This window comes from Neodiprion fabricii, chromosome 1, assembly GCF_021155785.1.
Source record: "Neodiprion fabricii isolate iyNeoFabr1 chromosome 1, iyNeoFabr1.1, whole genome shotgun sequence".
In the NCBI taxonomy this organism is placed as follows: domain Eukaryota; kingdom Metazoa; phylum Arthropoda; class Insecta; order Hymenoptera; family Diprionidae; genus Neodiprion; species Neodiprion fabricii.
The window spans coordinates 29929127-29956512 of record NC_060239.1 but is presented as its reverse complement, the minus strand read 5'-3'; the positions used below and the strand labels follow the sequence as shown (position 1 = coordinate 29956512).

Below are 27386 nucleotides of genomic sequence, written 5' to 3'. Positions count from 1 at the left end.
TTTTCAATGCAAGGACTTGAATTAATAACTGTACGTGCAATGCGTAATTGCAAAGACTGTCGATAGTGTTGAGCAACGGTAAAGATCGCGTATAGTATTTTATAGGCGTGTCAACACACTCTGTGCAGTCTACATCCTATGATAACATGGTAATATTGAATCAGCGCTGCGAGGGTCTGGAACAAGTAAATTCACGGAACACGGTCCTAAGTCAAGTTAAAGATTTTAATATTCCGGTTAAGATTCGAGATTTGATTTATTTCACCTACGACACCTTCATCCGTGACTTTTCATAAAAACCAAATTTTTATATCATTATGCCTCTACACAATGAACGGTCCAGCATTTCGTAAAACGGAAGATGAAAATGCAGAATCAGTGTAAATCAAGCTCCTTTACTTTTCGTCAAGCTTACATTCTTTCAAACATTTATTCTAGCGTGTTGTCATTTTGAACGTTAAAAAAAATCACGAATATTTAACCGAATAAGGAACAAAACGATCTGAGAAAAAAAAAATGATTTCCACATTATTTCTCGTTAAGTACAGGGTGAAATCGAAATTTCCCACGGACGCCGGGAGATGGCTGCAAGTAAAAGTTAATATAACTTATACCGGCGGAGTAGTTTTCTGATTGCAAATTACTCAGTTAAGTAGCGACAGGTATTCACGAATGAAAGTTCCGATTACAGGGAACCATCGGTTCCTGCCTTACCTATTTACGTGATTAATTTATGATTTGGTATTGCCAGCTTCCACGTCGTTCCTCCAGTGTTGTTGTTGCCTATCATGACAATTAGGTGTTCCCTAGAATATAGTTCCTATTTTTTAATCTCACGACACGCGTGTGTTACGTTTACCAATCTTATCGCAAACTATCGCAACAAATATAAAAGATGCCACAGAGTTCTGCAAATTAAACATTAATTGCATGAATCAGTTGAAGCGGAAAAGGCAAATATTTTCCACGATCCATAAGCAGAAATCTGTTATTTCATAAGACATATTTTCCCGTCTCTCTAGCGGTAGCAACGAACTGTACGAATTCACCCGGAAACGCCATAGATTTCGTCGCCTTGATTGCGAGTACAGAGCGTATAAATCAGTGAAAAAATGAAAACATGACCCACAAAGGCCGAAAAATAGTTGCAACTGTTGCGCTTACCGCACCTGGCGCGATTCAGTGATAACGATTTTGATCTTCGTGCAGGGGCTTCGCAATATGTACGCATATGATATACATTACGTTGTATACCGTATATTCATGCACAAAACCACTCGTGTAAGAGCTGTAGAAAATGAAAAAGAAAGACATCATCGAAAGATAAGTTGTATGTGTATAGAAATAAAAAATCCGAAATGCTGTACTCGTGACGTCATTCAAACGTCAGAGCTACAGAGTAGACCGTATAATACGTGATAGTCACGAACATTTATACATACACAGTTTTGAGATATTCTTGGCGGACCCGCGGACCTGTTTTCGTGACAGTCACTCCATCAATCACTCAGCTAAGATATAATTAATGATATCCGATTAAAAGTTGAAAACAGAGTTTTTATCTCGACAATTACCTCACCGATTCAAAGTGCTGCACGTGCCTTTATACATCGATACTTCGTGTATGCGAAGATGCCGTCATGTTCGCAAAATTTGCATGTACGTATACATACTCGTACGTACGGCAGTCAGGGTCATTATGCCTAGTGCACGATTTATAGAATGAGCGGCTTCTCGTAGTGGTGAAAAAAAATTTCCCATTTTCTCCAGGCGAAAGGCCACCTTCCGCGACGCTTCATATCCACCCGATATTATCGTGCGCAATCCTATGCAAATTTCAACCACGCTAATATTCGCGATGTCGACTCTACGCTATAATTCGCAGGCATGTATGGCCGTAAGCACTGGGTTTGTGTTTTGCGAAATCGCATCGCGAATGCCACGCACTTACAGGTATTGTACGTTTCAACGCAGCTGAACCTAAGACAGCAGCATAAAAAATATGGGAGGGAAACTGGGAAGACGCATATCCGCGTATAAAGTTATATTGTTCCACCGTTTCCGATAAGGATGCATTTCAAGAACGCAGGTTGTCCGTATCTGTACAGAGTACATATGTCGAATAGAAAATTACTGATTTGCGTTGAAATAAAATGCCCCGCGAACATCACGATCTACCCATCGTTGAATGAAACAAGAAAGTACGCATAAGCTTGGAAAACTGGTTCTCCTGCCAAAATTAACCAAATCGAATCGATCAATTTCGCATGCGGCTGACTCATACGAAACCTGCGCGTGTAGTGTATACATATAATTGACTATGTATCGCGGATTAAATTTGTACATTTTTAAACATCGAATTATAGATTTCCGGTTTTCGGTTCACTGAGAACAATAGGTCAGCGTCTACCTTCGCATTGTCTATGATAACGAGAACGCAGCTTCGATGGTGATTTTATAACTCGACAGTCTCTATTGTGCTGTGCAGCACACGCTCGCCCTTTATCGGTGTGCATATGCGTACAAATACAATGGCCATGTGCCCGGTGTACACATGGTGGTTGTGTGTACGTTGCACATGCATACAGACCTCTGAACAGCGCCCCGCGAAGCTATTATAGAGCCGTGTTATACATAGATTACAGTACGCATAGGGCAAGTTCGAGAACGTTCTGAGATATGCATGTATGTATGTATGTGTTATTTTATGTAATGCCGCTGTAGTGACAAGTTGATCCGTCAAAAATAATCGGAGAATCGTACAGTTTCTCGAAAAATATTTACACTTGAAAGAGCAACGAGTGATAAACTTTGTTAATTGAAAGAGCACATATAAGACGCTGTAATATAACGCGATATGAGATAACCGTGCACATAATACTCCGTATTTAAACAGCAATTCCGATTACAAACGTATATATGGTTTAAGATTTGCGGTTGTATGTTACGATACACGTACAGTGTTGGTGAATCAGCGGCGCGAGTGAATCGCTGGAAGAGTCTCCGGCAGTGAGACCATGTAGATGATAAATTTCAACAAATTTCAAATATTATACGCTCGAGGTGCAGGTGAGCCAAGATCGCAAATGGCTGCGATATCCGACAGCCAAAGAACGACGTTGTAATATTCACCGGTTCTTCTGAATTTCTACAGAACCGATAGTACCGGCCTCGGTATATTTCAACGCTACGTATTATTTCCGAGACGTTTAATTTATTAAAATCTATTCAAACTGTACGTGTAGGCCGGTATAAGATAATCTGAACAAGGTAACCGCATCATCTCTACCGTAAACCTTCTCTTCCTAGTTTACCAGGCTCCGGAGCTTGTGCATCGCTTTTCTCTGCATCGTAAATTTTTGTACACAATTAGGAAAACGGAAATAAAAACAGAATATCAGATTAAAATGCCGAGTTTTTGTTCCGAACAATGTTCGGAATATGTACAGAGCGATCGCTTTTGCCACTGAATAGACCATACGAGTCTAATACCTAAATTGTTTTGTACAACGGAATAAATTTCTCTAAAGCACGAGTTGGATGTACATACATCCATGAAATATATGTATGTATGCACGCATCCCAATATAACACATTGGCATGGAAGACGTGAGTTTGGAGAACTGGGGAACGAAGCCTGCTTGAAAAGCAACGGGTGAATGAAAAACGGCATGGACTTAAAGAGTTAGTGCACTCGAACCGCTGAACTTAATACCTATATGCGCAACGTTAATTAACTTTAACTCTTTCTGTAGTACCAAGTTACATGAGCTCGTCAATTATGCAATACAAAACCCATCGTAACTTATACAATTCATGGTACCTATATCGCTCGATCCACGTCAAACCGGACGTTTTTTGGTAAAAAATTATAACAGTGATTCCGAGTTTTTTTCATATTTTTCAGGCACATTCTACACGTGAAATAATGGAGTACGTGGTTCGTGAAAAAATGTCTTTGATGATGAAATGATTTTCTTTCAAGAAGATATGCACGGTTGTAATTTGCAACAATTCACAAATACGTCGCGCGTAGGAACATTCAAACGACTGTATCGTCGAACCCATTAGTCGCGCAAAAAATGCAAGAGACCGATTTTCGATACCTTGAGTCATTCTATGTAATGGTGCGTTTCAAATTTGCGTTTGACGTTAATAAATTATCATTTATTTGTTTATGAATTTTATTAGTCTCTTTCATCATCAACTTATCCCCACTTCAATTCTAAAGAAACATTGAAAATTTGAAAATGGAACTCAAACGGGCTCCATATTTAAAAACATCGTTTTAAAGGTCTCTTCGACAATATTGAATACTTTATGACAAGATGATCGTCAGAAAAAAATCAACCACAATAAAGAAGATAAGAAAATTAAATGTGAATAATAATAATAATGCCCAAGTCATCAGTAAATTGTTTGAACAAAACATTGTTTTATAAATTTATAAAAAATTCTGCAAAAATTCATGTGCACTTAGAAAACTTAACGAATTCATTTCACATGACCAAAAAACATTCCCTAAAAATTTGTCGAACGCAAGTTCGAAATATACCACTACATATAATGACTTAAAATCATGAAAATCGACCTCTCGCATTTTTTTATACAACTAATGGGCTAGATGATAGAGCAATTTGAATGTTCGCACGACGTTTTTTTTTTGTTTTTTTGCAATTTTCAACCGTGCATATCGTTTAAAAAAAATCGTAAATTTCTTTCGCGAAAGACGAGTTCCATTATTTCATGTGTAGATTGCGTGTGCAAATTTAAAACAACAATCGGAATCATTGATTATAATTTAGTGTCCCGTTTGACGTGGAATGAGTGATATACGGATTATTTATAGAAGCTAATGTGTCACGTTATTTTTCATTGTTCGAAGTGTCGCGTAGCGTAATATCAAAATCATTACAGCGATCGAATTGCATACCTAGCTATATGTTCTGCATATATTATAAGTATGTAGGTGGTGAGGGGTAATTAGGTATGAATAAAATCCAAGACATGTAATTTATTATTAAACTTTTTTTATTTTTGTCACTCCTACTGTAAATATTACAAATTAGAAATAACATCACATATATGTAATATATATATATACATATATATACATATATATACATATATATATATATATATGTATGTATACAGTTCTAAATACGAAAGATATTGCGAAGAGTCAAGTGATACTAGACCTATATAATGTATGTTTAGAAAATTGGATGCGATCGGAATACACCAAATCGGAAAATTCTACCGGTTTTACCCGATGACATTTATTCAAATATTACATACTATTGTGGCCCGCGTTATAGCTCTGCCTCTATTTATTTCTTTCTCTCTTTCTCTTTCTCTCTTTTCCTCTTGCTCTCTCTCTCTAAACTTTTATTCATATTGATACGCGTGAGATCGTGTTGTTGTCTCTTTGGTGTTTTAGTGAAATATTTTTCAGCTCGTTCACCATTTGGACGAATAAAAATATTTCCCTAAGACCCCTTTAACTTATGACGACTGCTTCAACTGAGTTCTTTCGACAAAGAGAAACAGAAATTTGGTTAAGATACAATACTGTCATGAACTGTGTTATCTATTATTCTAGTACCAATACTTCAAGATATCCGTCAAGAAAAAAACGAGAAAAAATGGAAACAAAAAAATTGCGAAAATTATATACGTATTTACATAAGTTAATTAGAAGTGCACCGCGAAATTAGGCTTCAGTGTCTTTCGCTCGTCATAACGACGTTCGTCAAACACGGAAGCTTGTAATCACGACTTTATACAAAGTTATCAAAGAGCCTGCAATGCATACAGAAGTTCGATTATAATATTCGGAAGATTTTACTTTCTCTTTCTCTCTCGGTCTCCCTGCGCGAGAAAATTCGGTTCTGTCGGTTTTAATACCCGTAAATCTTACCGAAGGTTTTACGGGTATATATAAACCTCCATTTAAACCTGTACACATTTAGGTAAACCGAACGCAGAAACGCGCAGGAGTCACTGCCCAGAAATTGTCGTTACAAACATCATTCCGCATCTGTGCGTGCTATGCAGATATAAATACTTTATCGTAATATCGTTGTGTGAAAAATTAAATATTTCACATACATATATTCTTAAATATATATGTATATATGTAGATATATATTTTATAATTTGTTGTATTATTTTTTTCATCTTTATTTGTATTTTTTGTTATTATCTTCATTATAGACTTTTTAACTCAGTATAAAATATAGACAATAGCATTCTATAATCTGTTTCTAGATAATCATAATAATGATATAAGATCACATATATTGAAATTCGGAGGCCATCCGTCTGGTTTGATAAATTTTAACAAATCAAATAGACGAGGCACCACAATGGCCAGCTGTTAGAATCATGTACGGTATATTTTGCATGCCCTCAACGACCACGGAGTCGTTCGAACATTTGAATTCAAATTTACTATTGATTTTCCATTCGGTCCTATGTAGAATAGATGCAAGTAACGATTTAATTTTTTTTTCTTCTTATTTACTTTTTGTATTGCTTCAAACGGCATACTGATAGCCGCATATTCATCGCACAGCTCCGAAAATAGACAGGAGAAAAAAAACCTTAAAACTTATATTAATCACACTTGCTTTTTTTAATATCACAATACCACCAGCGGATCGGTATTACCTTTCCCTGCGGCGGATAATATATAAAAAAAATTCGAGATTATCGTAATAAGTGTAAAAAAAATATTTGAAAAAAAAGGAAAGAAAAACATCTAAACAAAGCATTCGTTCGTTCGTTCGTTCGTTCGTCCGCTCGCTCGATCGATCGATCGATCGAAACACCTCAAAATTATTTTTTGACACTGGTTCGTTTAATTGAATCCACAGGTACGGTTTTAAAAACTACGCTAAGGACAGTCGTTTGCACGCATAATTGAAAAGTAGAAAAGAATGAAAACAAAAATTATCAAACACTCTACGATTACTAACATGTTACACGGAAAAAAAAAAAAAAAAATGAGAAAACTAAACCAAGAAACGAAACGAAACGAGAAAATTGGACAAGTCCGTGATTTGCAAAAAAAAAAATGTGAATTACGCGAAATGGCGAATGGGATGATTTGTAGCAGCCGGTAAAAGATTATACAACTTTTATCAGGATGAACGATAGACATGATGGTCCACGACCTGCACTTGAAGTAACTAAACCTAGCCTACTTAGACGACTAATATATATATATATATACATATATATATGTGTATGTATGTATGTATATATATATATATATACACGCACACACATATATATATATAATAAAACATCACTTTTACACTACATATCACGTGAAATTTGTTAAAAGTCTTAATGATGCATCTTCCTTAACGAAGACATTGTACCTCTTCTCAGAAGAGCTGACGCTAGTACTATAATTTGTTTTCTCTATCACAATATACTCCTACTGTTAGATTAAATATGTTTCCGATACATTGCAGCTGATCATCCCTCCAGTTTTCATATCGAATAATCAAAACATATTCAAAATGTGTTACTTCACGATAATGGTTTTAAAATCCTAACCATAGTAATATTACAAGACGATTTGCAAAATTTTTATATACCATTAAATATTCCAGCTGCAGTCTCTCCTCTCTCAGTTTTTGTATCTTCTATTTATGGACCTCTGCATGATTATTACTCACTGCCCGTGAGGATGAGAAGATCTTCCAACAGTTGGAGATGTGCGGGCTGCATCAGAGAGTGTCCATACCAACTGGCACGTGTTAAGTTTATGATCCGTTGTTGTTAATGTTTTTCTCACTCATTGAGAAGTTGTTCATTTCACTCATCGGAATCAACAAAGGGTTCAATGATCTTGCTGGTAAGATCGGTACAGCTTCTTCTTTTCCAGAGTGAAATCTCTGCTGATCATTATTGTCCCACCGCGAGTAAGATTTCTGTAAAAAGAACAAAGGAAATCTCCCATCAGTCCTACGTTTCCAACTCAAGCACCCAGTTTTCAAATTCGATCTAAAACCACATTTTCTTGAAACCCTATTTTTCATCCAAATTAATTGTACTCACTTGAGAAACTGTGGTAGCAGAATATGCCATGAGGTATGATCTTGCTTGAGAGTTAGGTAGAGCTCAAACGTGGAAATTGCACTGGGGTCGCACTGCACTCTGGAAAGCTTTCGGCACAAGCTGTCATTTTCGAAGCTTATGAACAACGTGCAGCCTCTGTAAATAAAAATTAACAATTTCGTTAAATTACGTGAATTCTGACGAGGATTGAAGTTGACAAGCAAACTACATCAGCAGTGTTACGAGTCTTGAAAATGTAAAAAATCTGTATAATTACCTAAGACCACAAGGCTCGTTCTCAGCCATGGCGAGCACTTCTCCTGCAATTCTGGGAAGAAGATCAGCAGGCAGTAAGACTTCGCCGCAAGCGAGCTGGGCATGTTTAGCTGCCCTGAGTTCAACCTCCAATCGCCTTGCCAACGCCTGGCAAGCACCGTCCAACTCTTCAGTAGCATATCCAGCTGTAAATAGAGGAAAATGAAATTTTGTTAGTTGGGTCGTCAATAATTTTCGTGGATTATAAAAATTAATCAAACCTAATTCTTGCTGAAAAAATCTACTGATAGTATGGCGACGTTACTAAAAATACGAAAAAAACATACATGATCTACAAACTGTAAGAATCGTATTTCTTGATTAATGAGTTAAAATCATTCGAAACTGAGAACAGTTTTTTACACCACAAAACGAGTTTTTCTGGTTCTTTGTTAAACATGTTTCAACTTTTTTATTATCAACTCGTTAACATCAATAGCATCTATTCGCGACCTTTCTGAGCTCCAAATTAAAACTAAGCACTAAGTTTCAATTGATAAATAAGAATATGCTGTATATCTACATAAAAGAAATATAGACCGGTTCGCCGGGACGTTAGAAGGTCGGATAAACGTGATGCAACAACTCGCCAGTGTACGCAAAGTATGAATACAACCGTTAACGAAGGTAGTTGAAATAGAAATTTTGAATAAAATCGGATATAACCCTTGTGAGAGTTTTCTTGAAATCGTTAATTATCACGCGACATGAGATTTCGAACGAAATTATTGCACTACAGCTGAGATTTTTAGCGAGACCAGCTGTGCCAGGCGGAGAGAAAAAGAAACCGTAGGAACTACAGTGCTGAAGACGGAAAAGAAAACCCGTAATTACAGATTTTCCATTACATTTCAAGATTAGAGATTTTCTTATTACGAAACGAATGAGCTGTTTTTACGTCCGAGAAAAAAAATAACACGGCAAGAAAATATCACGACGCGATTGTCTGGTAGTTACGTACCTCTGTTGTTGCTGAAATTCACATTCACCGGGCACGGTAGCACCTCCATTTCAAATTGAAAAATGATATTTCTCTTATAAACACAGTATTATAAAAGAAAAAGAAAACCACTACTGTTGGTTCGTAAGCTGATGAAGAAGAAGATGAAGAAAATGTTCTGGTCAGTTCAACGGAACAAAAGATTACGTTAAATGAGCCGGCGGAGCTTTAGAAGAGCCACACAACCGTCACTTACTCGTCGTTCAAACAACTTGATTCGCCGGCACAGATGACGCGGTTTATATACCGGCTGCTCCCCTCTATCGTCCCCCACCAAATCGCCTAGCAACACCGGCTACGTGATTCCGCGCTCGCCTCGCACTTTGCTTTCGAGAAATGTCGTTAGGAGTCGGTTTTCCTCGGGTTTCAGGGAGGCTCGCCCATGCCCATCGCCCTACTAGTTTCCTGACAATATCGGAATATGTACGCTCTTTCATTTCGTACAAGTTTCAATCTTCTCGACAATTTTGCCCTTCTAATGTCTTACCAATTTACAATTTGGCAAGTCGCTCACCACCGGCAGAGAGCCACGATTCAGTCTAACGATGCGATCACTCGACGTAACTTAGATAAGCGAGCGAGCCGCGATGAACACCTGAAAGTGACGACTGTGTCATTTTCACGGGTGTAAATTGTGTGAGCGAGCTGTTTCTTTGTTTGGTGTGGCTCGATATACCTACATCGGTTCGCGTATGAAAATCCTACGCGCACGCTCTGTACTAAAAATTTCTGCTGTAATAACGATTTAGGATTACGAACTGTCCAACTTTGTTTCATCATCCCCCAGCCTTACTTGATACCCCTTATTTCTTTGTCGACAGAAAAGCAAGCGATCGGCTGTTGTTGGTACAGACGTGTGATTTTTTCTCATAATTCCGTTCCATCGCTTGAAGCACATTTGTGCTCCGTACAGCACATTTTCTGTACCAACGTATAATATATATTATAATGTATACACATACGTACGTACAGACCCTTACGATGATTCTGACGGATTCAAGGCCATCGTTGTAATTTGCCGCAACTTGTTCAACGTGTGAAACAGATGCGAACGGTGGCCTTGAATGTGTCAGAATCAATCTAAGGGTCCGTACAACGATCGCGGACTGTTTCATTGTTCGAATCGTATATACATGCATGCACGCATACCCGTACGCTTGCATAATGCAAATGGTGTTCTATCTGCGGTAAATACTTATGTATGCCGGTGTTACAGCTGTACATAGATCTACGACCGGTTCTTTCAATTCAGCACCGATTCTGACTAATCGCAACTCCGATACAATATAGAATTGAAAATCGCTAATTCTAGCTTCATCGTACGAGTGTGTAGTGCGCCGTCATCACTTGCACATAATATTACCATACAAGTATCTCGTATCGATCTGTACATACTAATGAGGTGATATTCTATTTGTTGAAACCTTCAAAAATTCTTCATCGCGAATTTCAATGAACGTGATACTTCAAGTGTTGCGCGAAGTTTGAAAAATTGGAGAACCTCGATAGACGTGACTTAATTTTTGTCTCATTACTGCGGAGGGTTTCCAGCTCTTCTACGATGTTATAGAAGCTGCTAGCTCCGAAACGGCCTCCCTCCCAGGAAGTCGTCGTATTCGGCAACAAGTCGAGACCGGTCTCAGCATGCGGTGATCTCGTTTGTGCTCGCACACTCTTGCCTTTCTGCCTCGCTCCGAGGTATAAAAACAATAATAATAATGATAATAACCGTAGAATCTATCGTTTCTGAACTTAAAACTTGACTATCTCTGCGGGATTTTATGGAGTGAAAATACTGTCTAGGGCTTGAAATGCTTTTGCGAAAAACAGTTTTCTTGTCATTTAGTCAACCATGTAGCCTGTACATTACTTTGAACCAAAATCTAATTAGACACACTTGATATAATAATATCCGTAAAAATCTGTAATCTCAATGTGATTATTGATTTTCTTGGCCACACAAAACCTTGCCGATTACTTGTCGTTTAAAATTACTTAGATCAATAAGAAATTGATCACTGTTTGAACAATCGTTGATGGGGAATATTGAATTTGTATCATTTTGTGTAAGCTCATCGTCGCATGCTACGCACACACAGCGTGATTAATGCTGTACTCGATTCTTCCTCTTTGTTACATCCATTTAATTCATTCATGCGTAGTTATTTCTGTATTCACTAAATTAATTACCGATACGAAGAATAAAGGTATTCGTCACCATCCGCAAGCTGCGAAGAGCTAGCATGAAAAGCAGAACCAGATAAAACAATAAAGAAGTGCCAGAACTTTGTAGGCGCAAGTTAGGTTTAGTATTGCATAAGTTTGGTCAAATTTTCACCGGAACTAACGCGGATAACTGACACACCGCATCCAAACGACTCGTCAACTTGATCGCTTTGTTGCATCAGATTTCGCTTTTTCACGCCGAAGGCCAACTTATAGGAGGTGACTCACGCAAAGCAACGTGAACGTTCCACTATATTGCAACAATTTTGATAATATCGTCGGAAGTAGCGGTTTTAATTTCTACGAATACCGAATGATACGCAACGTCGTATGACGTCATGCGCCTAATCATACAACTTCATAGATATTTATTTCATTATGTATACCTAATATGTAGACATATGTATTTTTACAAACGAGCAGTCATTTATTCTTCATTACGAATTTTCTGGAACATATTATAGTTAAATGGATTGTACTTATAAACAGCCGCAGAAAATATATTTTGAAAGTAAAGCCTGCAGGCAATCAATCTATCAAATCTCTATCCTTACGATACCTAGGCATGAGGCATCTTATTTTTTGTTGTTTCATTTTTCTCTTATTTTCTGAACGAGAGGTCACTAGATCCACGCAAGGTGAGGTCAGGGACTGCCTGAAATGATGCAAAGGTATCAATGGGGTGAAAACCTGAGAAGCAAGAACCACTGCTAACTGTAACTATATGTATAATATTAGAAGACTAGACTCTGGTTTCTAATGCTTCGCACGATGTGTAACGCATTTGCTGCCGGTCTTGCAGCCAGTTTTCGGGATTATATGTATATGTATGTTACATATCATGTGCATAGAGTTGCTATCAAGCGTTTGTTGTAAACGTCATTGTTGTGTCACTCTGTCAAATGTGACCAAGCTGACTACGTGCACACATGCAGATATTCGCCTTGACAAGTGTACGTAAATAACAGTTTCAGCGATCGTTTTGTACACGTGCCACCATTTATTCGGAAAATACATAGATTGCTCGTTTCTTGTACCTTCTGTTTATCTGTACAGTATATGCATACAAGGGTGTATTTATAGCTGCAGCAGTTGATACCGATGACAAAATTGCGAATAAATGGTATTAAGAATGCCAAAAAGGACAGAGTCCAAACGCGTGGATCGGATTAGCATTTCCACTTTTTTTTGCTTTTTGTACGTTGGCCATATCATGCATAAACAAAAGAATATAAAAAATTGATTACCGGGAACTCAGGCGGTTCCATCGAACTACGTGACTGAATGAGCACGTGGAGCATCGGCTACGTAATTAATAGAGATTGAGCAAATCGTCTGTAATGGTGAAAAAAATAATATTCATGAGTTCGATTAGCTGCCGTCTATAAATGGCTTAATAGTTAGGAAAACAAATATGGGCTTTTACATCATATTACTCAGACAGAAATCAATTAGCGACTTTTGTTTTTTATAATAAAAATTCATTGGTCAATAGTTAGAATGCGATGAGTACACACTTGTAAACAAATGTAAAGTGCAAAGCTATGCAAATCCGCATTTTTAAAAGACTTCATCAACCACACATGAACACATACTTCGTACCATTGTCAACCTTCTCATTTTATGGCAATAAAATCAATGGTCACACCGTTCAAGTTTCTCGTTTGTAATCGTTAATATTTTTCGAGAACTGATTGTGCGGAGTACGGTTATTTCTTGAATTTATTCCAGGCGAAATCAACCAGTCGAACCCAATTATTTAACAAGCTTTGAGGCAGAATCGGACATGCAAAAGTCCTTTGAATGTCATCGGTGCTGTGCATCAGCTGGGGAACCGGGAGACCAGCTGTGGATACAGCTGATGAGGTGACATTGAAAGTAATACCAGTTCATCGCGACATCCTTTGAAGTCGTTGCGAACTAGTCAGGCCAGCCGAACTCATACGTGGTCATGGTAATAATATTTTTTACGAAATTCTGAAGTTTCAAATATTGCGAATTTGATTTGAAACGAATATTCTAATACAGAATAACGAAGCAGTTCTTTGCATTTAAGCACGGCAAGTTGTAAAACATTTTCTTCCTTATCCTTGTCTGCAGTGATGCGAACTACTCTATCAGCAAAAGATGTGTAAAATATGACTTATTTATTTCCTCGAGAAGCGACGCGCGCGGAACGACTTCTTTTCAAATCCTCTAATTGTATCGATACATAGCTTTCATCAACGCAAGACCCAAGATGAGGTCGGCGGCTTGTTCACATATATTATTTTGTTGATTCCAAGTAAACAATTTTGGCCCCAGACCGACTGTGAACAACTCTGGAAGATTCACGGGGTGCCACCTATTGATAGGCTAGTTCTTGAACTACTCAATTACAGCCGATACTACAGAGTACATACCGTCTTGTACACCCTGAGAGCCGCTATCTATTTTCCAAAATGTCTGCGCTGTGTGACGTGTAGTTTACATTGAACAGTGCAAATTTAAAAAAACATGGAATATTTCAAAAGTGGGCTAAAATCTGTTCTCGGTGCACCTCCGCCCGGGAACCAGCCGTCCGGTGCTGACACCGTAAGTATATTATAAATATTTTTCAGCGTCGTTGCCACAAAATACTTAGCCAATATGTGCTGTCAAATTGTCACATTTGTTCATTCATAATCTTGTCGTTTTTCGAGTCACCCGGTTTCCATGTAATTTTCCTCCTGGTCCACGTGATAAGATCTTGAGCTTCAATTGAACATCATGAAAGAAGAATATTTGAAAAGCTGTTGTAACAACTGTCTGATATTCGTTGCAGTACGACTCATGACATCCAACCACCTTCGACAGTCATTTTTATCGTTTGAGAATTTCCCAGCTCAATTAGTTGATATGTTTCACTTTTATCTGAAGTTTCGTAACGAAAGTGCAGCTGGAAATCGACACATTTAATGTAATTTCTGTTATCTAAATGTGTCTGTCAATACATATCACAACTTCAAACTTCTGTCCACTTATAACATATATAGCTGAATAATGAAAATTCCAAAATGAGTAATAACGTACATATCAAGCCTAGGTCATAAACCTTCATACGGATTGCCCATTAGCGATATTCAAGTTGTCAATAAAAGTGAATTGTATTTTTTCCATTGACTACGAAGAAGTTTTCATTTGACTTCTGACCACAGGTAGAACGTTTAGTTGATCGCTTGCAATCGTCAAGTTTGCTGGACGACCGAAGAGATGCGTGCCGTGCATTGAAAGCACTTTCAAGAACATATCGTCTGGAGGTTGGTACACAGGCTATGGATGCACTTAGGCAAGTGCTTGAGATGGATAGAACAGATTGTGAGATTGTTGGTTTAGCAATGGATACTTTGTGCAATATTACAAGTCCTGAAACATTTGAGGCTGAAGGTAATAGATGAAACTAAATAAATGTTTATCTAGTGAAATTATGTGCAAATTTATGTAACTATACTTCTTTATTTTATACAATTCGATTTTCAGTTGAAAATTATGGGCCCAAGAACAAAATCGGAGAACAATTTACAGAAATATTTATCAAACAATCAGACAGCACTACTCAAGTTTTAGCATTTTTAGAGGAATTCGACTTTAGAGTTAGGTGGCCAGCCCTCAAGCTCCTGACACATTTATTAGGTAACCGACCAAAGGACATTCAAGAAATAATTCTTGTCAGTCCATTGGGAGTTTCAAAGTTAATGGATCTCCTCAGTGACAGTAGAGAGGTGATACGCAATGATGTAAGTGTACTTTTATTATTCTGATATTCAGATTTGCACAAGCTACATCATTATGTTTACACAGTGACCCAAGACTATCGTCCCATAGGCTATCAATGTATTCCTCCTGAAAATCTGCAATTAAAACGTTTTTCACCTTTGATAGGAAATTTGTCTTTAACGAATTACAGCCAAATTGGCTAATCTGGCAGCATCCAGCATGACTAGAGAAATAAAAATCGTTTCAGACGCAGATTTTCAAAATAATCACATTGATATTCTACGGGCCTATAGTCCTGAGTCACCTTGTATACTAATATCATTAACTCCTGCAATCAAAACTTCTTTCAATTCACAGGCGCTATTACTGCTCATACAATTGACTAAAGGTAATGCAAATATCCAAAAGATTGTTGCCTTCGAGAATGCATTCGATCGTATTTTCGATGTGATATCCCAAGAAGGTTCAGCAGACGGTGGTATTGTGGTCCAAGATTGCTTGTTGCTAATGTTAAATCTACTACGAGGAAACATCAGTAATCAAAACTTTTTCAAGGAAGGTAAGGTGTTGCAACTTACTGTAACTCATAAGGTTTTCAATCAGTTTCTGAGATTTTTCTGCCAGTCTACAAAGAAAAAGACTTCTCTTATCTTCAGATTATTTAATGAGATTATTACTGTTCCAATAGGAAGCTATATACAGAGACTGACACCTATGTTTGATTTGCCACCGGAAACTGATGAGAATCCATTAAGTGGCTGGAGTCCTCAAAAAGTTTGCAATATGCATTGCATGGTACAAGTTATTAGGGCATTAGTTGCTCCCGGTGGTCCAGCACAGGTAATTTTGGATAGAATTGAACCAAAAAGACGTGGGTAATCTTTAGCAGAACCACATCAAAACTTTGTCAATGAGTTATGACATAATTAGATGTTCTTTAGAGTAATTACGTGCCTTAATTAATGTTTAGGTGCTCGATGTTTTTCGAAAAAAAAATCTCGTATCTCTTCATTATGTTTCTTGCCAAAATTGATCAATTATTCAAAAAGCACTATAATTACAACCATGTTGACGTATAATTTTAACATGAAACGATTGTGGCTAGTTTCAAGGCGAGGAGACAGTACGTTCATCAGTTATGGCTAAAAAACCTAGTAAATTCGCATTATTTTTTCTGTAAGAAATATCAAGTTCTTGGAGAATACTAAGAAACAGGAGATTAAGAATTGGATTATGATTGAGCATCATACGTAGACCTTTTCACTCACTGTTAATTGTTGCCTGAAAACAAAAATTTTCTGCATCAACCGATTTCCCAAATTCTTTTTATCTAATCGCTTTCTAATAGTCCTCTGCTACTGTGACGTCATATCGTACTTCATTGTTGGTTTCTCTTCCATAACTCTGATAATATTATTCACGTGCCAGAGGATTACTTCAAATGATACAATTTCATAAAATTGTCAATGAATGGTTAAATCGCGTTATTGTTATAACTATTCACCATGTTTAAAGGCAACAGCCGCTTGTCAACGGACGATGAGGGCATGTGGTTTACTGCAGGCTTTGTGTGATATATTAATGGCCAGTGGAGTTCCTGCTGATGTGTTGACAGAAACTATCAGTGCAGTTGCTGAAGTTATCAGAGGGAATACAAGCAATCAGGAATTTTTAGCTAGCGTTATGGCCCCTAGCAGTCCTCCTAGGTAAGCACCTCATAATTACATACGCAGTTAATCTCTGAAATTAAAGTGTGATAATAAATTGAAAGATAATGATTCCTCCATAATATGTTTTTTCTCAATGTATTCCATATCTTGTCAAGTAGTTACAGAATAGTATTCAAACATACACTACTCAAGAGTGATACCTAATCGAAATATGCTTTTTTCCATCAGTAGTCTGTTCAATTTTCTATTTTCCACAGACCTGCTATAGTTGTTCTGCTAATGTCTATGGTGAATGAAAAGCAACCATTTGTTCTTCGCTGTTCCGTGCTTTATTGTTTCCAATGTTTTCTATATAAAAATGAAGTAGGACAGACGCAACTTATCCAGACACTCTTACCACAGGGTAACGAAGCAGCATCTCTCACAACAGGTATAAATCCAGTTACAATACATGGAAAATGTATATTCCAATCAATATTGTCATAATTCGTTTGACTATACATTTTTTGGGTAATCTGTCATCCATTTCTCAAAGGACAACTATTGTGTGGTGGCCTATTTTCGTTGGATCCCTTATCAAATTGGTTTTCGGCAGTGGCTCTGTCTCATGCCCTAATCGACAATTCGATCCAAAAAGAGCAACTGTTAAGGGTACTTCTTGCTACGAATATTGGCAAGCCGCCTGTTACATTAATGCAACAATGTGTCATGCTTCTTCAACAAGGAAATAAGACACAATGTAAACTGGGGCTTTTAATGCTACTTTGCAGATGGGTGTCGCATTGCCCACCTGCTGTAAAAGCATTCTTAACTATAGAATCTTCAGTCGCTTATTTGACCGCACTGCTGTCTTCTCAAGAAGATACTGACGATTTGCAAGAGACACTGCTTCAAAGTATGTGCGCTTTATTACTAGGCTTATGCGTACACTTTAATGATGACAGTGTGCCTAATTATACAAAGGTACTGTAGAAGGTTTGAAATATTGACCACATTTCACACTACTTTTGCGAATGCACTTTGAGAGTTGAGTGATAATTGATAGGAAGTAAGTATACTTGCATGTTTTAGGAAAAGTTATGCCATTTGATAGAAAATCGACTTGGATTGGAAAGATTTCAGGATGCTATCGGAGGAATCACCCGACATGAAATTTACTCCAGAACTCTTAAACATCCTCAGCCTTCAACAAAAGATCCGTCTGATTTGCTTCTGGACCACGAGTTTTGTAGATTGCTGAAAATTTTGGAAGGTAATATGATTCCACGTAGTACTTTGTTTATTAATGACGGATGTAAAACGATATCTAATTTTGTGTAATCTACATAGGTGTAGTAGTGAAATCAGTACAGGATGGAAGTAATCCACAGGAGGGCAAGGACCCTACGTCGACATTGTCGCCATCTGATTCTGCTCTGGTGTCACAATATAAAGAGCTTATCAGGGAGCAGGATGCGCAAATTCACAGACTTAACCAGACGAACGAAACTTTGGCTAAAGAAAAAAGGGATTTGGAGGTACGTATTGGTTGCTGATGTATTAGGGTGGTGCAAAAAGAAGAAAAATTCTATTTTAGTCAAAATCGATGTTTTCAGATGACTGTAATGTGTGTTGTAATGATGATAACTATGTTTTCTTATAGAGGTTTGAAAAGCTTGAAAACCAGCTTCAAGGATCTATGCATAAGTTTAAAAAATATTGGATAGTTTACGAGTATTTTAATTTTTAACGAACAGTGAAATTTTCCCATGTTAATTGAATGGGAAATATAAATTAAAATAGCGGCCTATTAGTATTGAGCTAGAGAGTTCATCTTTTGGGAAGATCTTTTTTCTATCAAATACTAGCATTTGAGGGGGTAAGAGCGAAAAAAATGCAATTTTTTTTGAACCACCCTAATGTAGATATTCAATGAATGCAGGTGTGTGTATATATATATATATATATATATATATGAATTTTATGCAGCATAATCATTACTTCTTGTACATTTTACTCTCATTTGCAGACCCAAGTATACGAGCTACAGACTTCCATCAGTCACTTGAGAGACCAGAATTTAGTTCTACGTGCAGCTCAAACAAACTTAACAGAAGCCAAGGAGCTTGTGCCATCTGTAGATACTATTGATCTTACAAATGTAGAATTGGAGAAATATAAAAATACGGTTCGAGATTTGGAAAACAGGCTAGCCGAATGCACGTTGAATTTGCAAAAACAAGAACGAACAGAATGTAATTCAAACAACAGTAAATATGAAAAATTGTTGAAGGAAAAAACATTGGAACTTGAAAAAATGAAAAAAGATCAGGAAAATTTGTTAGAACTTTTAACAGAACAAGATAGCAAACTGATGCAATATAAAGAGAAACTGGTTGCGCTAGGTGAAAAAGTAAGTTTGAAATACAACTTCCGTTACTTCTTGAGGAAATATATCAATCAGTTGTGGTATTTTTATTACAATTGTTTAACATCTTTTTCCAGATCGAATCAGACGAAAGTTCAGGAGAACTCGATACCGACGAACAGCCAGAATCCAGCAATTAAAATATTACCGAAGAATGTTTAACTCAATCACGGGAATAAATTTTAGATCCAAAATGAAAGAATTATTCATTATTCATGGCATCATCTCTTCTCCATTTAAAACTATATTTAATCAGAATTACCTTGATCAAAGTATTTTTTATTAATTATATTTGTTAATTGGTCACGTTATTCTATTCTTATCTTTACAAATTAAATATTTATTGTGTACTTGTAGTCTCGTATAAACAATTACACATCAAATTCATTGAATTATTCTGGTTCGTTCAGTTGTTAGAAATTTGGTAGCTATTGCACGGGATTTATGAAGCAAATGTTTGGAACTTATTATTGGAAAGAGAACTTCTTTATGTTGTTTATTCATTTTGATAAATCTCATATTGAACAAGGCCGCTATACACATATTCATTTACTAAGGTTTCCATGTTCTAGACACACCCTCATGAGGAAATAGCCTAATGGAAGAAGCATTCCTTTTTTCAAAACTTTTCATGCTTGCTAAATTTGGTTTTACATGATTTGGAAACAAAGTCTCACATAGTCTTCATTCCGAACACGTCAAACAAGTTTTTACGGTGAAAGCAATCTTGGATACATGCAGTAGAGTTCCATTTCTATTTGGGTGTATATTGACAAAAAAAATTAAGTGCATAACAATAACTTACGAGTCTATGATATAAATATCTCAACTATTAGAATCTCTGGTGTAGAATTCTGTTACAAACATGTCGGAATTTATGTTGATGATGTTGTTCTCTATTTCTTGCATGTGGTTGACAGTAATAATGAGACAATTCACATGATAATTAATTTTATTATAACAGAATCCTATACTATATACATAAATACGTCAAGCTAAGTTTATAACTGTGCCTGACGTTGCTTAATAACAGCTTGCACGCATTTAGCCATTGTTGGTGATGCACGCGACACAACATCTGTCATAAAGAATTCATCTAATGTCTTCTGCTTTAGTTCAAGTGGATCTGATGCGAAACTTCCAGTTTTCTGAAAATAATCCACTCATTTTAACCTTTTTTCTCACATTTTGTCATTTCTTTTTTAAGTGTAAAACTGAATAATTAGCGTACCTTAGCCAGTTCAAGAGCCTGGGCGAAATAATTTGCTGGTTCAATATCACCATACCTAACAAGGTGTGGGGCCACTTGCTCTAGTCTGCCACGCACATCGTGGATAGTGTCGTAAGGAAGTCGGACACCGATGAACTATTGATTTTACACAAATATTAAAGAATTATTTAATTTTTTTTCTTTAATCCAGGAATCATCTAGTAGTAAAAAGTTAGTACCTCTGACAGTGCTCTGATAATTTTCCAGTCTGGGCGTGCCATTCCTGGTGGATTAACTGCAGTACCAGTCTGTTGAGCCCGGCCCTCTGTATTCACGTAACTTGCATTCTTCTCTGTGTAAGCAGCGCCGGGTAAAACGACATCTGCGATACAAGCTCCTTGATCACCATGACTTCCTGAGAACAAAAATAATGATGATCTCTTGCCACTTTCATAATCTATTTGCGTGAAAAATGCATAATGTGGGTGGTAGATATAAAGTACTGACCAAGATAAATGATAAAGGTGTTTGGAAAGTCTTCTCTTTTTATATCTGCATCATCCGCTCCTAATAGGAAAAGAACTTGGGGGTTTTGGGCTTTAATTTCTGCCAGACTAGATCCATAGCCAAGATCCAGGGCAGCAACTTGAGAAGCATTGCTATGAAGTACATTTAATACTTTCCAATTTTCCGGGGCCTGTAATGCATTTAAACCGGATTCTCATAAAAACAAAACTCGCAGGAATGAATACTTTTTAAAAAATTGTAGAATTGAAGGTACTGTACCTGAACGGTTTTCCCCAAGGAAGCTGCCAATGCCTGCGTTTCCGCAAGGATCTTACTGCCATCGCTGCGACCAAGCTGTTCCGCACCTAATATTATGAGTGGTGCCTTTGCATTCTTTAAAGTAGCGAAAAATGGATGAGTACCGTTTTTCAATTGAGAAATCACTTCAGCAGAATCACCAAGATGCTGAAATTCATGATACAAAATGCTAAAGTTGAAAACAAATTAATGCAAGCTGCAGGTACCTAGAAAGCTTAACCTTTATGTACCTCATATTCATATGTGAGATCCACCTCAGGTCCAATCAAGGCGATGGTTTGCTCACGATGAAGATAAGATTTTCGAAGCCTAGTATTCACCAGAGGTGCCTCAAATCTAGGATTCGTTCCAATGAGTACAACAACATCAGCTTCTTCAATCCCAGCGATTTTGTTGTTCATAATATAACTGCTTCGTAGATCAATTCCTGCTCCATCTTTTGGGAAAGGTTGCTCTGTAGCCAAAGTTTCGCTGCCAAGTTTATTAAACAAATCTTTCAATGAAATCAGAGCCTCTGCATCAGCTAGTTTCCCAGTTACTGCAGCAATTTTGGTTGCCGGAGCTTGTTGTAGAGCTCTGCTTGCTGTTTGCCATGTAAAAATTGGTAAAATAAGATTAGATTTACAACTTCTCTGAAGTACAGTTCAATCAACAAATCTTTAATCGTTAAGTTCGAACTAGAAAAATGTGTGCTGTCAATAAGTAACTTTGGATTTCAGGTATAAAAATTCCTGGTACTTTATCAACAGGTGACGCAAGAATCTCACTTACTCACCAGCAACCAATGCATCTTCCCATTCAACTGGTTGTAGCTTTGAGTCTACTTTCATCATCGGAGTTAGGAGGCGCTGACGTTTAAGACCGTCACATGCAAAACGAGACTTGTCTGATAACCATTCTTCGTTAATTTCCTAAAATAATCAAATGATGAATTGACACATGCGTAATTTTATATATTGATGTAGACTGATAATATTCAGGTGCACCTAAATTGGGCAACTTAGTTACTACATCTATATATTACTGCTACCAACCTCATTTAGCCTTGGAAGAACTCTGAGGACTTCCCCACTTCTTGTAGAAACAACGATGTTGCTGCCTACAGCATCAAGGACATCAATACTGTCTGTTCGACGGGTTTCCCAAGGACGGGCCACAAAAGCATAAGGTTTACTTGTCAGGGCTCCGACAGGGCATAAATCAATGACATTTCCAGATAGCTCAGACAAGAACATCTTCTCAACATACGTGCCTACCTGATATTGATTATTTTATATTGTACTTAAATTGATGCATTATGTTTTTTAAATTTACACGAGCAAATGTCATACGTGAAGAAATCCCACCTGCATGTCAGAGCCACGTCCAGTTGTTCCTAGATCATCTACACCGGCGACTTCAGAAGCAAAACGAATACAACGTGTGCAATGAATACAGCGAGTCATGACTGTCTTGATTAAAGGTCCGACATCTTTGTCTTCAACCGCTCGCTTTCCACTAAAGTTGATATCCACAAAACGGCTTCGGTCATTACCAAAAGCCATGCTCTGATCTTGCAGATCACATTCACCACCCTGATCACAGATGGGGCAATCTAATGGGTGATTGACCAGTAAAAACTCCATCACACCTTCACGAGCCTTGCGTGTCAAATCAGAATTGGTCTTTACTCGCCATCCTTTCATCACTGGCATTGCGCAAGCAGCTACTGGCTAAAAACAGAACAAGTTTCTTATCTTGATAAGTATTTAATAAAATGAAAATTTTTCCAATTCATAAAAATTGAGAATAGAAAGATTCACCTTGATTTGTTTTTCAATTTCAACCAAACACATTCTGCAATTTCCAGCCACTGCGAGACGCTCATGGTAACAAAATCGGGGAATCTCCACTCCGATTTTAGCGGCAGCCTAAACCAGCAAATCAGACACTTGTATATTTGATTATTTTGAAGTATCTCATACATTGTTTTGAGTTGCATGAAGTTGACTTGTTTCGTCAATTTTGTTGTAATCCTATGAATCGATATTTATCTTCCAACTGGGGACAAACATTTTCTACTTAATTTCTGCATTAAACAATTGCTTTTGATGGTCATAATACCTTCATTTTCTGCTCATTCAGCGCAATATCAAACTTTGGTCAGTATTTATGAATTCTATTTATTAATCAGCACTGTTATGTTCATAGAGATCAATGTAAACAGATGTCGGAGCAAATATTCTTTCTATGCTGTTCGAGTTATGGTTTAAAAGAGATCAACTAGCCAGAATCTAGAATTCTAAAATTCTTTTCAATGTAAAATTGGAGTTTAGAAGAGGGGACATATGAAATTTCGTGTACCTGGAGTACAGTAGTTCCTGGATCAACTAGCACAGGGATGTCGTCAATAAACACCTCGATCTGCTCAGGTGGGGCTTGCAGCTTACTGGCTGTGGTATGGAGTCCAGTGGCACCAAGCCTGCATCCCGACAGACCAGCCGCTCTAATCAGTGGAAGCCGCAACATTTTCTAAAAATCAATCAACAAATCATGCTGATTTTTGTTATATAATAAAACAGTCCTGTAACGCAAAGGTATTTGGCCGATGTGTTAACCTAACTCACGATGTTGTAACAGAACCGATAAAATGAATATACATGGTTGAAGTGACGTAACACTTTGCAAGAGAAACAATGGGGACCAAAAATTGCAAAATGATTTTGTGATAACTACCGATGATAATTGGCCTATAAATTATTGTTGAAAAATCAAACAATTACCGAAGTCAAGAAAAACGAAGTCCCTTACCTTCAGGTGTCAGGACTGTCGCCTTTCAGAGCAGACAGCTTGGTACAATCATATGGAGACTGGTCGAAAATTTGAGAAAAAAATTACAAGTACGAGAAATTGAGTGCAATTAAATTAGTTTACTCAAAAAAAATCTATCAGCAGATGACGGGAGCTAAGCACGGAAAGTAGGCGGAATTACTTAAAATGGGTTTATGTATGCAATTGTATGTTAGAATTTACGTTGCGCAGTTGACGCAGAACAAAAAGGTAAAGTCAGATGCGAAGTCCATTGGTTAGACGAATTTGTCCAATGTTGTTTTTTTCCGTAACGCGTTTTGTACTACACACCAAGTGGTTCTATTGCAGGTGATTTCTAAATTTAAAAAAATATCTATATAAATTAATACGTCCTCTACTTGAAATAGTCGCAAGAATTCTCAAGTAGCATCGACTTTTCCGGTTGTTCTTTAGCGATTCGCGATTCGATTGGCAGAAACTCAACCGGAAATGCATCACTCATAAAAAGTAAAGTATTGTCCGGACTAAATGAACCCTGCGTATCAGCAGCTCTCTCTTCCGGCGAGTAGACTAGAGAGGCAGACTGCCGCAAACTTTCGTATAATATTTATTAATAAAATACACGCTCGCAATGGCCATTGGTGATCTTAAGACTGACAAGGGTTTAAAGGAGTTGAACCGTTTTCTTGCCGACCGCAGCTACATCGAAGGGCAAGTATATTATACCGGGTTTCTGTGCATATTTTAACTCACGTGTTCCACTTGTCGGCATGTAAAGTCAACCTCTGTCGGTCTCTTCCGTTTCAGTCACCAATCTTATTTATTATCCGTACAGACGAAGATTCACTGACATAAATTTTTTTTTGTTAATAATGTCTCCTCACATCGTCATGTTTCATTCGAATGTCAAGACTTTCTAGTCGTTCGCAACGATATTTTTGCATGCTAAAAGTTATTAAGATTGGCCTGTCAACTATCACCTTGCCCACCCGGCTTTGCAACTTCGGAACTCGTTCCATATTCCCCAATTCGAAGATTCCAAAAATAAATCTGAGCGAGCTGTCTGATGCAACATATTTTTGTGATTCGCCAATTTGTGGTTATGTCTTATTTTCATTGATGAATAGTTTTATTTTATATTGTATACATACATTACAACAAATTATCGTTGGAGTTCTAATACGTTGGCACTTTTACGTAGATGGCAACCTTCGCAAGCGGATGTCGCAGTGTTTGAAGCTTTGGGGAACGCTGCATTGGGATCGAATCCCCATGTCCAGAGATGGTACACACACATCAAATCCTATGAACACAAGTCTCTTCCGGGCGTGAAAAAAGCCCCTTCCATCTTGGGTGGAACTGAGACTGCTCCACCGCCCAAGGCTGCCAAACCAGCTGACGACGACGATGATGTAGATTTGTTTGGATCCGACGAAGAGGAAGATGCGGAAGCTGCTAAAGTTAGAGAGGAAAGGCTCAAAGCGTATGCAGAAAAGAAGTCCAAAAAACCTACATTAATTGCCAAGTCCAGTATTGTGTTGGATGTCAAACCATGGGATGACGAAACAGACATGAAAGAAATGGAAAAGCATGTGAGGTCTATTTCTATGGACGGCCTGGTTTGGGGTGCTTGTAAGTATTCTCTGCTTGTTTTTGGTAATGATTTTCGAATGAATTGTTTTAATTGAGAATATTGGAATTTCTAGCAAAACTCGTGCCTGTGGGATATGGAATCAACAAGTTACAGATCATGTGTGTTGTAGAGGACGACAAAGTTTCCGTCGACTTATTAGTTGAAGAAATCCAAAACTTCGAAGACTTTGTACAGTCAGTTGACATTGCAGCCTTCAACAAGATTTAAATATCGTCTGCTCCGTCAATATTGAATTAATAAATATTAATTGTTTGTAAATACAAGCTGTTACTTTATACTCCTAGCGAAATTCCGTTACCGGTCTTAAATCTAGTGTGCTAATAGTTATTGTTTTTCCTACCTAAGTCGTATGTATAATTGTTGCGGATTAGATCAACTCATCTAATACGACTCTTCCTATAAATTACTATGAAAATTACTGCACTCAACTAGCAATAAATTAATATTTGGCCAGGTATATTATTCCGTCTGAAATGAAAATTTCAATCTTTTCTTTTTATTTAAATCTTGAAGATCCTGGTGAACCTGAGCTATCATTCATTCTAAGCTTTATAGTATTATACTGTTTGAAGGGTAAACAGCCAAATAACTTGTAATCTTTGATTGACCACACTCATTTACAGTCAGAAAGATAATTAATCGGTGTATAAGAACAAAGCTGGACGAGTATATAAGTGGCATCAGAAATAGCAGTTGCATATTGCTGGGCTAGTATCTTGCAGATTGATCTTTTGAATTATATGTTCTCACGTAATCTAATCTTGTCTTACAAACGACGGAGCTTCTCGTATGTTTGTACTTACAGACTTCAGGCATACTCGCTGTTTTGTATTACCGTATTATTATGAATATCATTTCAGGTTTTTCATGAATTGAAACAAACCATACGTGGTCTACGAACAGGAATTGTTTTAAATATTTTCTCTCGAAACTGATTTTACCGCACATATTATCAAATTTCTGAAATAACACAATATTTATAACTGAAAGAAAAAACAAAGAAATTTTAGATTATATAGTATTTGTTTTATTTTATATGTATGTATGCATGTATATTACGAATTGATAGTAATTTTGATTTTTACGTTTTATACAATCTTTGACTTCAGCCAGACTACTTTCAACAGAATATTACTATTCTGCTCCAAATAGGTCATGGAATCGACCTATAACTTCAATTACCGTAATAAAGCCATTGATCGAACGGTAACCGATTCGAATACGCTGTTGTACAGATTGATTGATTTTTTGTTTTCTCATGAAATTAGCATTCTCGATAGATCTACTGAGTTTTACTATTTATAAAGCCGCCAGAGAAATATCTACAAAGGTACGTATCGCCAAAAATAAATCTCTGTACAGGATTAAAGTTCGTTAACCCCTGAACCTTGCTATTCTCGATAATATACCGTATATTCGAACCATATTGGCTATTACGGCATCATGAAACATGCTTCGTAGGAAACCTTTCTATCCACAAA

The 27386-nt window shown here is 37.2% G+C and overlaps 4 protein-coding genes across 6 annotated transcripts; 2 read left to right on the top strand and 2 right to left on the bottom strand.

Moving 5' to 3' along the window:
* Positions 1-5246: 5246 nt before the first annotated feature.
* LOC124181627 (protein charybde-like) lies at positions 5247-9610 on the bottom strand. The gene is made up of 4 exons (XM_046568358.1): positions 9350-9610; positions 8351-8534; positions 8074-8229; positions 5247-7946 (listed from the first exon to the last, which is right to left on the bottom strand). Exons 1-4 carry the CDS (start codon positions 9396-9398, stop codon positions 7856-7858), a joined length of 480 nt encoding a protein of 159 aa, XP_046424314.1. The 5' UTR covers positions 9399-9610; the 3' UTR covers positions 5247-7855.
* A 4424-nt stretch (positions 9611-14034) lies between these two features.
* Positions 14035-20193, top strand: LOC124181447 (general vesicular transport factor p115). 2 transcript variants are annotated; one of them, XM_046568034.1, is made up of 12 exons: positions 14035-14188; positions 14791-15019; positions 15113-15369; positions 15707-15908; positions 16038-16189; positions 16865-17055; positions 17277-17449; positions 17555-17982; positions 18091-18271; positions 18349-18536; positions 19028-19415; positions 19504-20193. In XM_046568034.1, the coding sequence occupies exons 1-12, from the start codon at positions 14111-14113 to the stop codon at positions 19710-19712; spliced, it is 2676 nt and encodes an 891-aa protein (XP_046423990.1). In that variant the 5' UTR covers positions 14035-14110; the 3' UTR covers positions 19713-20193. The 2 variants fall into 2 exon arrangements, with proteins under 2 accessions (XP_046423990.1, XP_046423999.1); XM_046568043.1 differs by having other exon boundaries at positions 19028-19411; positions 19504-19625.
* A 167-nt stretch (positions 20194-20360) lies between these two features.
* Positions 20361-24437, bottom strand: LOC124181470 (NADH-ubiquinone oxidoreductase 75 kDa subunit, mitochondrial). Of its 2 annotated transcripts, none has more exons than XM_046568082.1 (12): positions 24252-24437; positions 23805-23972; positions 23264-23371; positions 22808-23173; positions 22496-22717; positions 22237-22372; positions 21692-22044; positions 21423-21608; positions 21144-21333; positions 20876-21051; positions 20658-20792; positions 20361-20574 (listed from the first exon to the last, which is right to left on the bottom strand). In XM_046568082.1, the coding sequence occupies exons 2-12, from the start codon at positions 23967-23969 to the stop codon at positions 20428-20430; spliced, it is 2184 nt and encodes a 727-aa protein (XP_046424038.1). In that variant the 5' UTR covers positions 23970-23972; positions 24252-24437; the 3' UTR covers positions 20361-20427. The 2 variants fall into 2 exon arrangements, with proteins under 2 accessions (XP_046424038.1, XP_046424047.1); XM_046568091.1 differs by having other exon boundaries at positions 24224-24333.
* Positions 24438-24804: 367 nt separating this feature from the next.
* LOC124181602 (elongation factor 1-beta') lies at positions 24805-26163 on the top strand. Its single transcript, XM_046568317.1, has 3 exons — positions 24805-24962; positions 25453-25883; positions 25958-26163. The coding sequence occupies exons 1-3, from the start codon at positions 24883-24885 to the stop codon at positions 26110-26112; spliced, it is 666 nt and encodes a 221-aa protein (XP_046424273.1). The 5' UTR covers positions 24805-24882; the 3' UTR covers positions 26113-26163.
* The last annotated feature ends 1223 nt before the right edge of the window (positions 26164-27386 follow it).

Excerpts from the sequence above, each read along its gene's own strand:
- LOC124181602 (XM_046568317.1), top strand. The coding sequence starts at position 24,883 with ATGGCCATTGGTGATCTTAAGACTGACAAGGGTTTAAAGGAGTTGAAC. Across the intron at positions 24,963-25,452 it reads GACCGCAGCTACATCGAAGG|ATGGCAACCTTCGCAAGCGG; the intron begins GCAAGTATATTA and ends ACTTTTACGTAG. Across the intron at positions 25,884-25,957 it reads CGGCCTGGTTTGGGGTGCTT|CAAAACTCGTGCCTGTGGGA; the intron begins GTAAGTATTCTC and ends TGGAATTTCTAG.
- LOC124181627 (XM_046568358.1), bottom strand. The coding sequence starts at position 9,398 with ATGGAGGTGCTACCGTGCCCGGTGAATGTGAATTTCAGCAACAACAGA. Across the intron at positions 8,535-9,349 it reads GAATTTCAGCAACAACAGAG|CTGGATATGCTACTGAAGAG; the intron begins GTACGTAACTAC and ends CTCTATTTACAG. Across the intron at positions 8,230-8,350 it reads AACGAGCCTTGTGGTCTTAG|AGGCTGCACGTTGTTCATAA; the intron begins GTAATTATACAG and ends TTTTATTTACAG.
- LOC124181447 (XM_046568034.1), top strand. The coding sequence starts at position 14,111 with ATGGAATATTTCAAAAGTGGGCTAAAATCTGTTCTCGGTGCACCTCCG. Across the intron at positions 17,056-17,276 it reads GCCCCTAGCAGTCCTCCTAG|ACCTGCTATAGTTGTTCTGC; the intron begins GTAAGCACCTCA and ends TATTTTCCACAG. Across the intron at positions 17,983-18,090 it reads GTGTGCCTAATTATACAAAG|GAAAAGTTATGCCATTTGAT; the intron begins GTACTGTAGAAG and ends TGCATGTTTTAG.
- LOC124181470 (XM_046568082.1), bottom strand. The coding sequence starts at position 23,969 with ATGTTGCGGCTTCCACTGATTAGAGCGGCTGGTCTGTCGGGATGCAGG. Across the intron at positions 22,045-22,236 it reads GGAAGATGCATTGGTTGCTG|CAAGCAGAGCTCTACAACAA; the intron begins GTGAGTAAGTGA and ends CATGGCAAACAG. Across the intron at positions 20,793-20,875 it reads TTATCAGAGCACTGTCAGAG|TTCATCGGTGTCCGACTTCC; the intron begins GTACTAACTTTT and ends TAAAATCAATAG.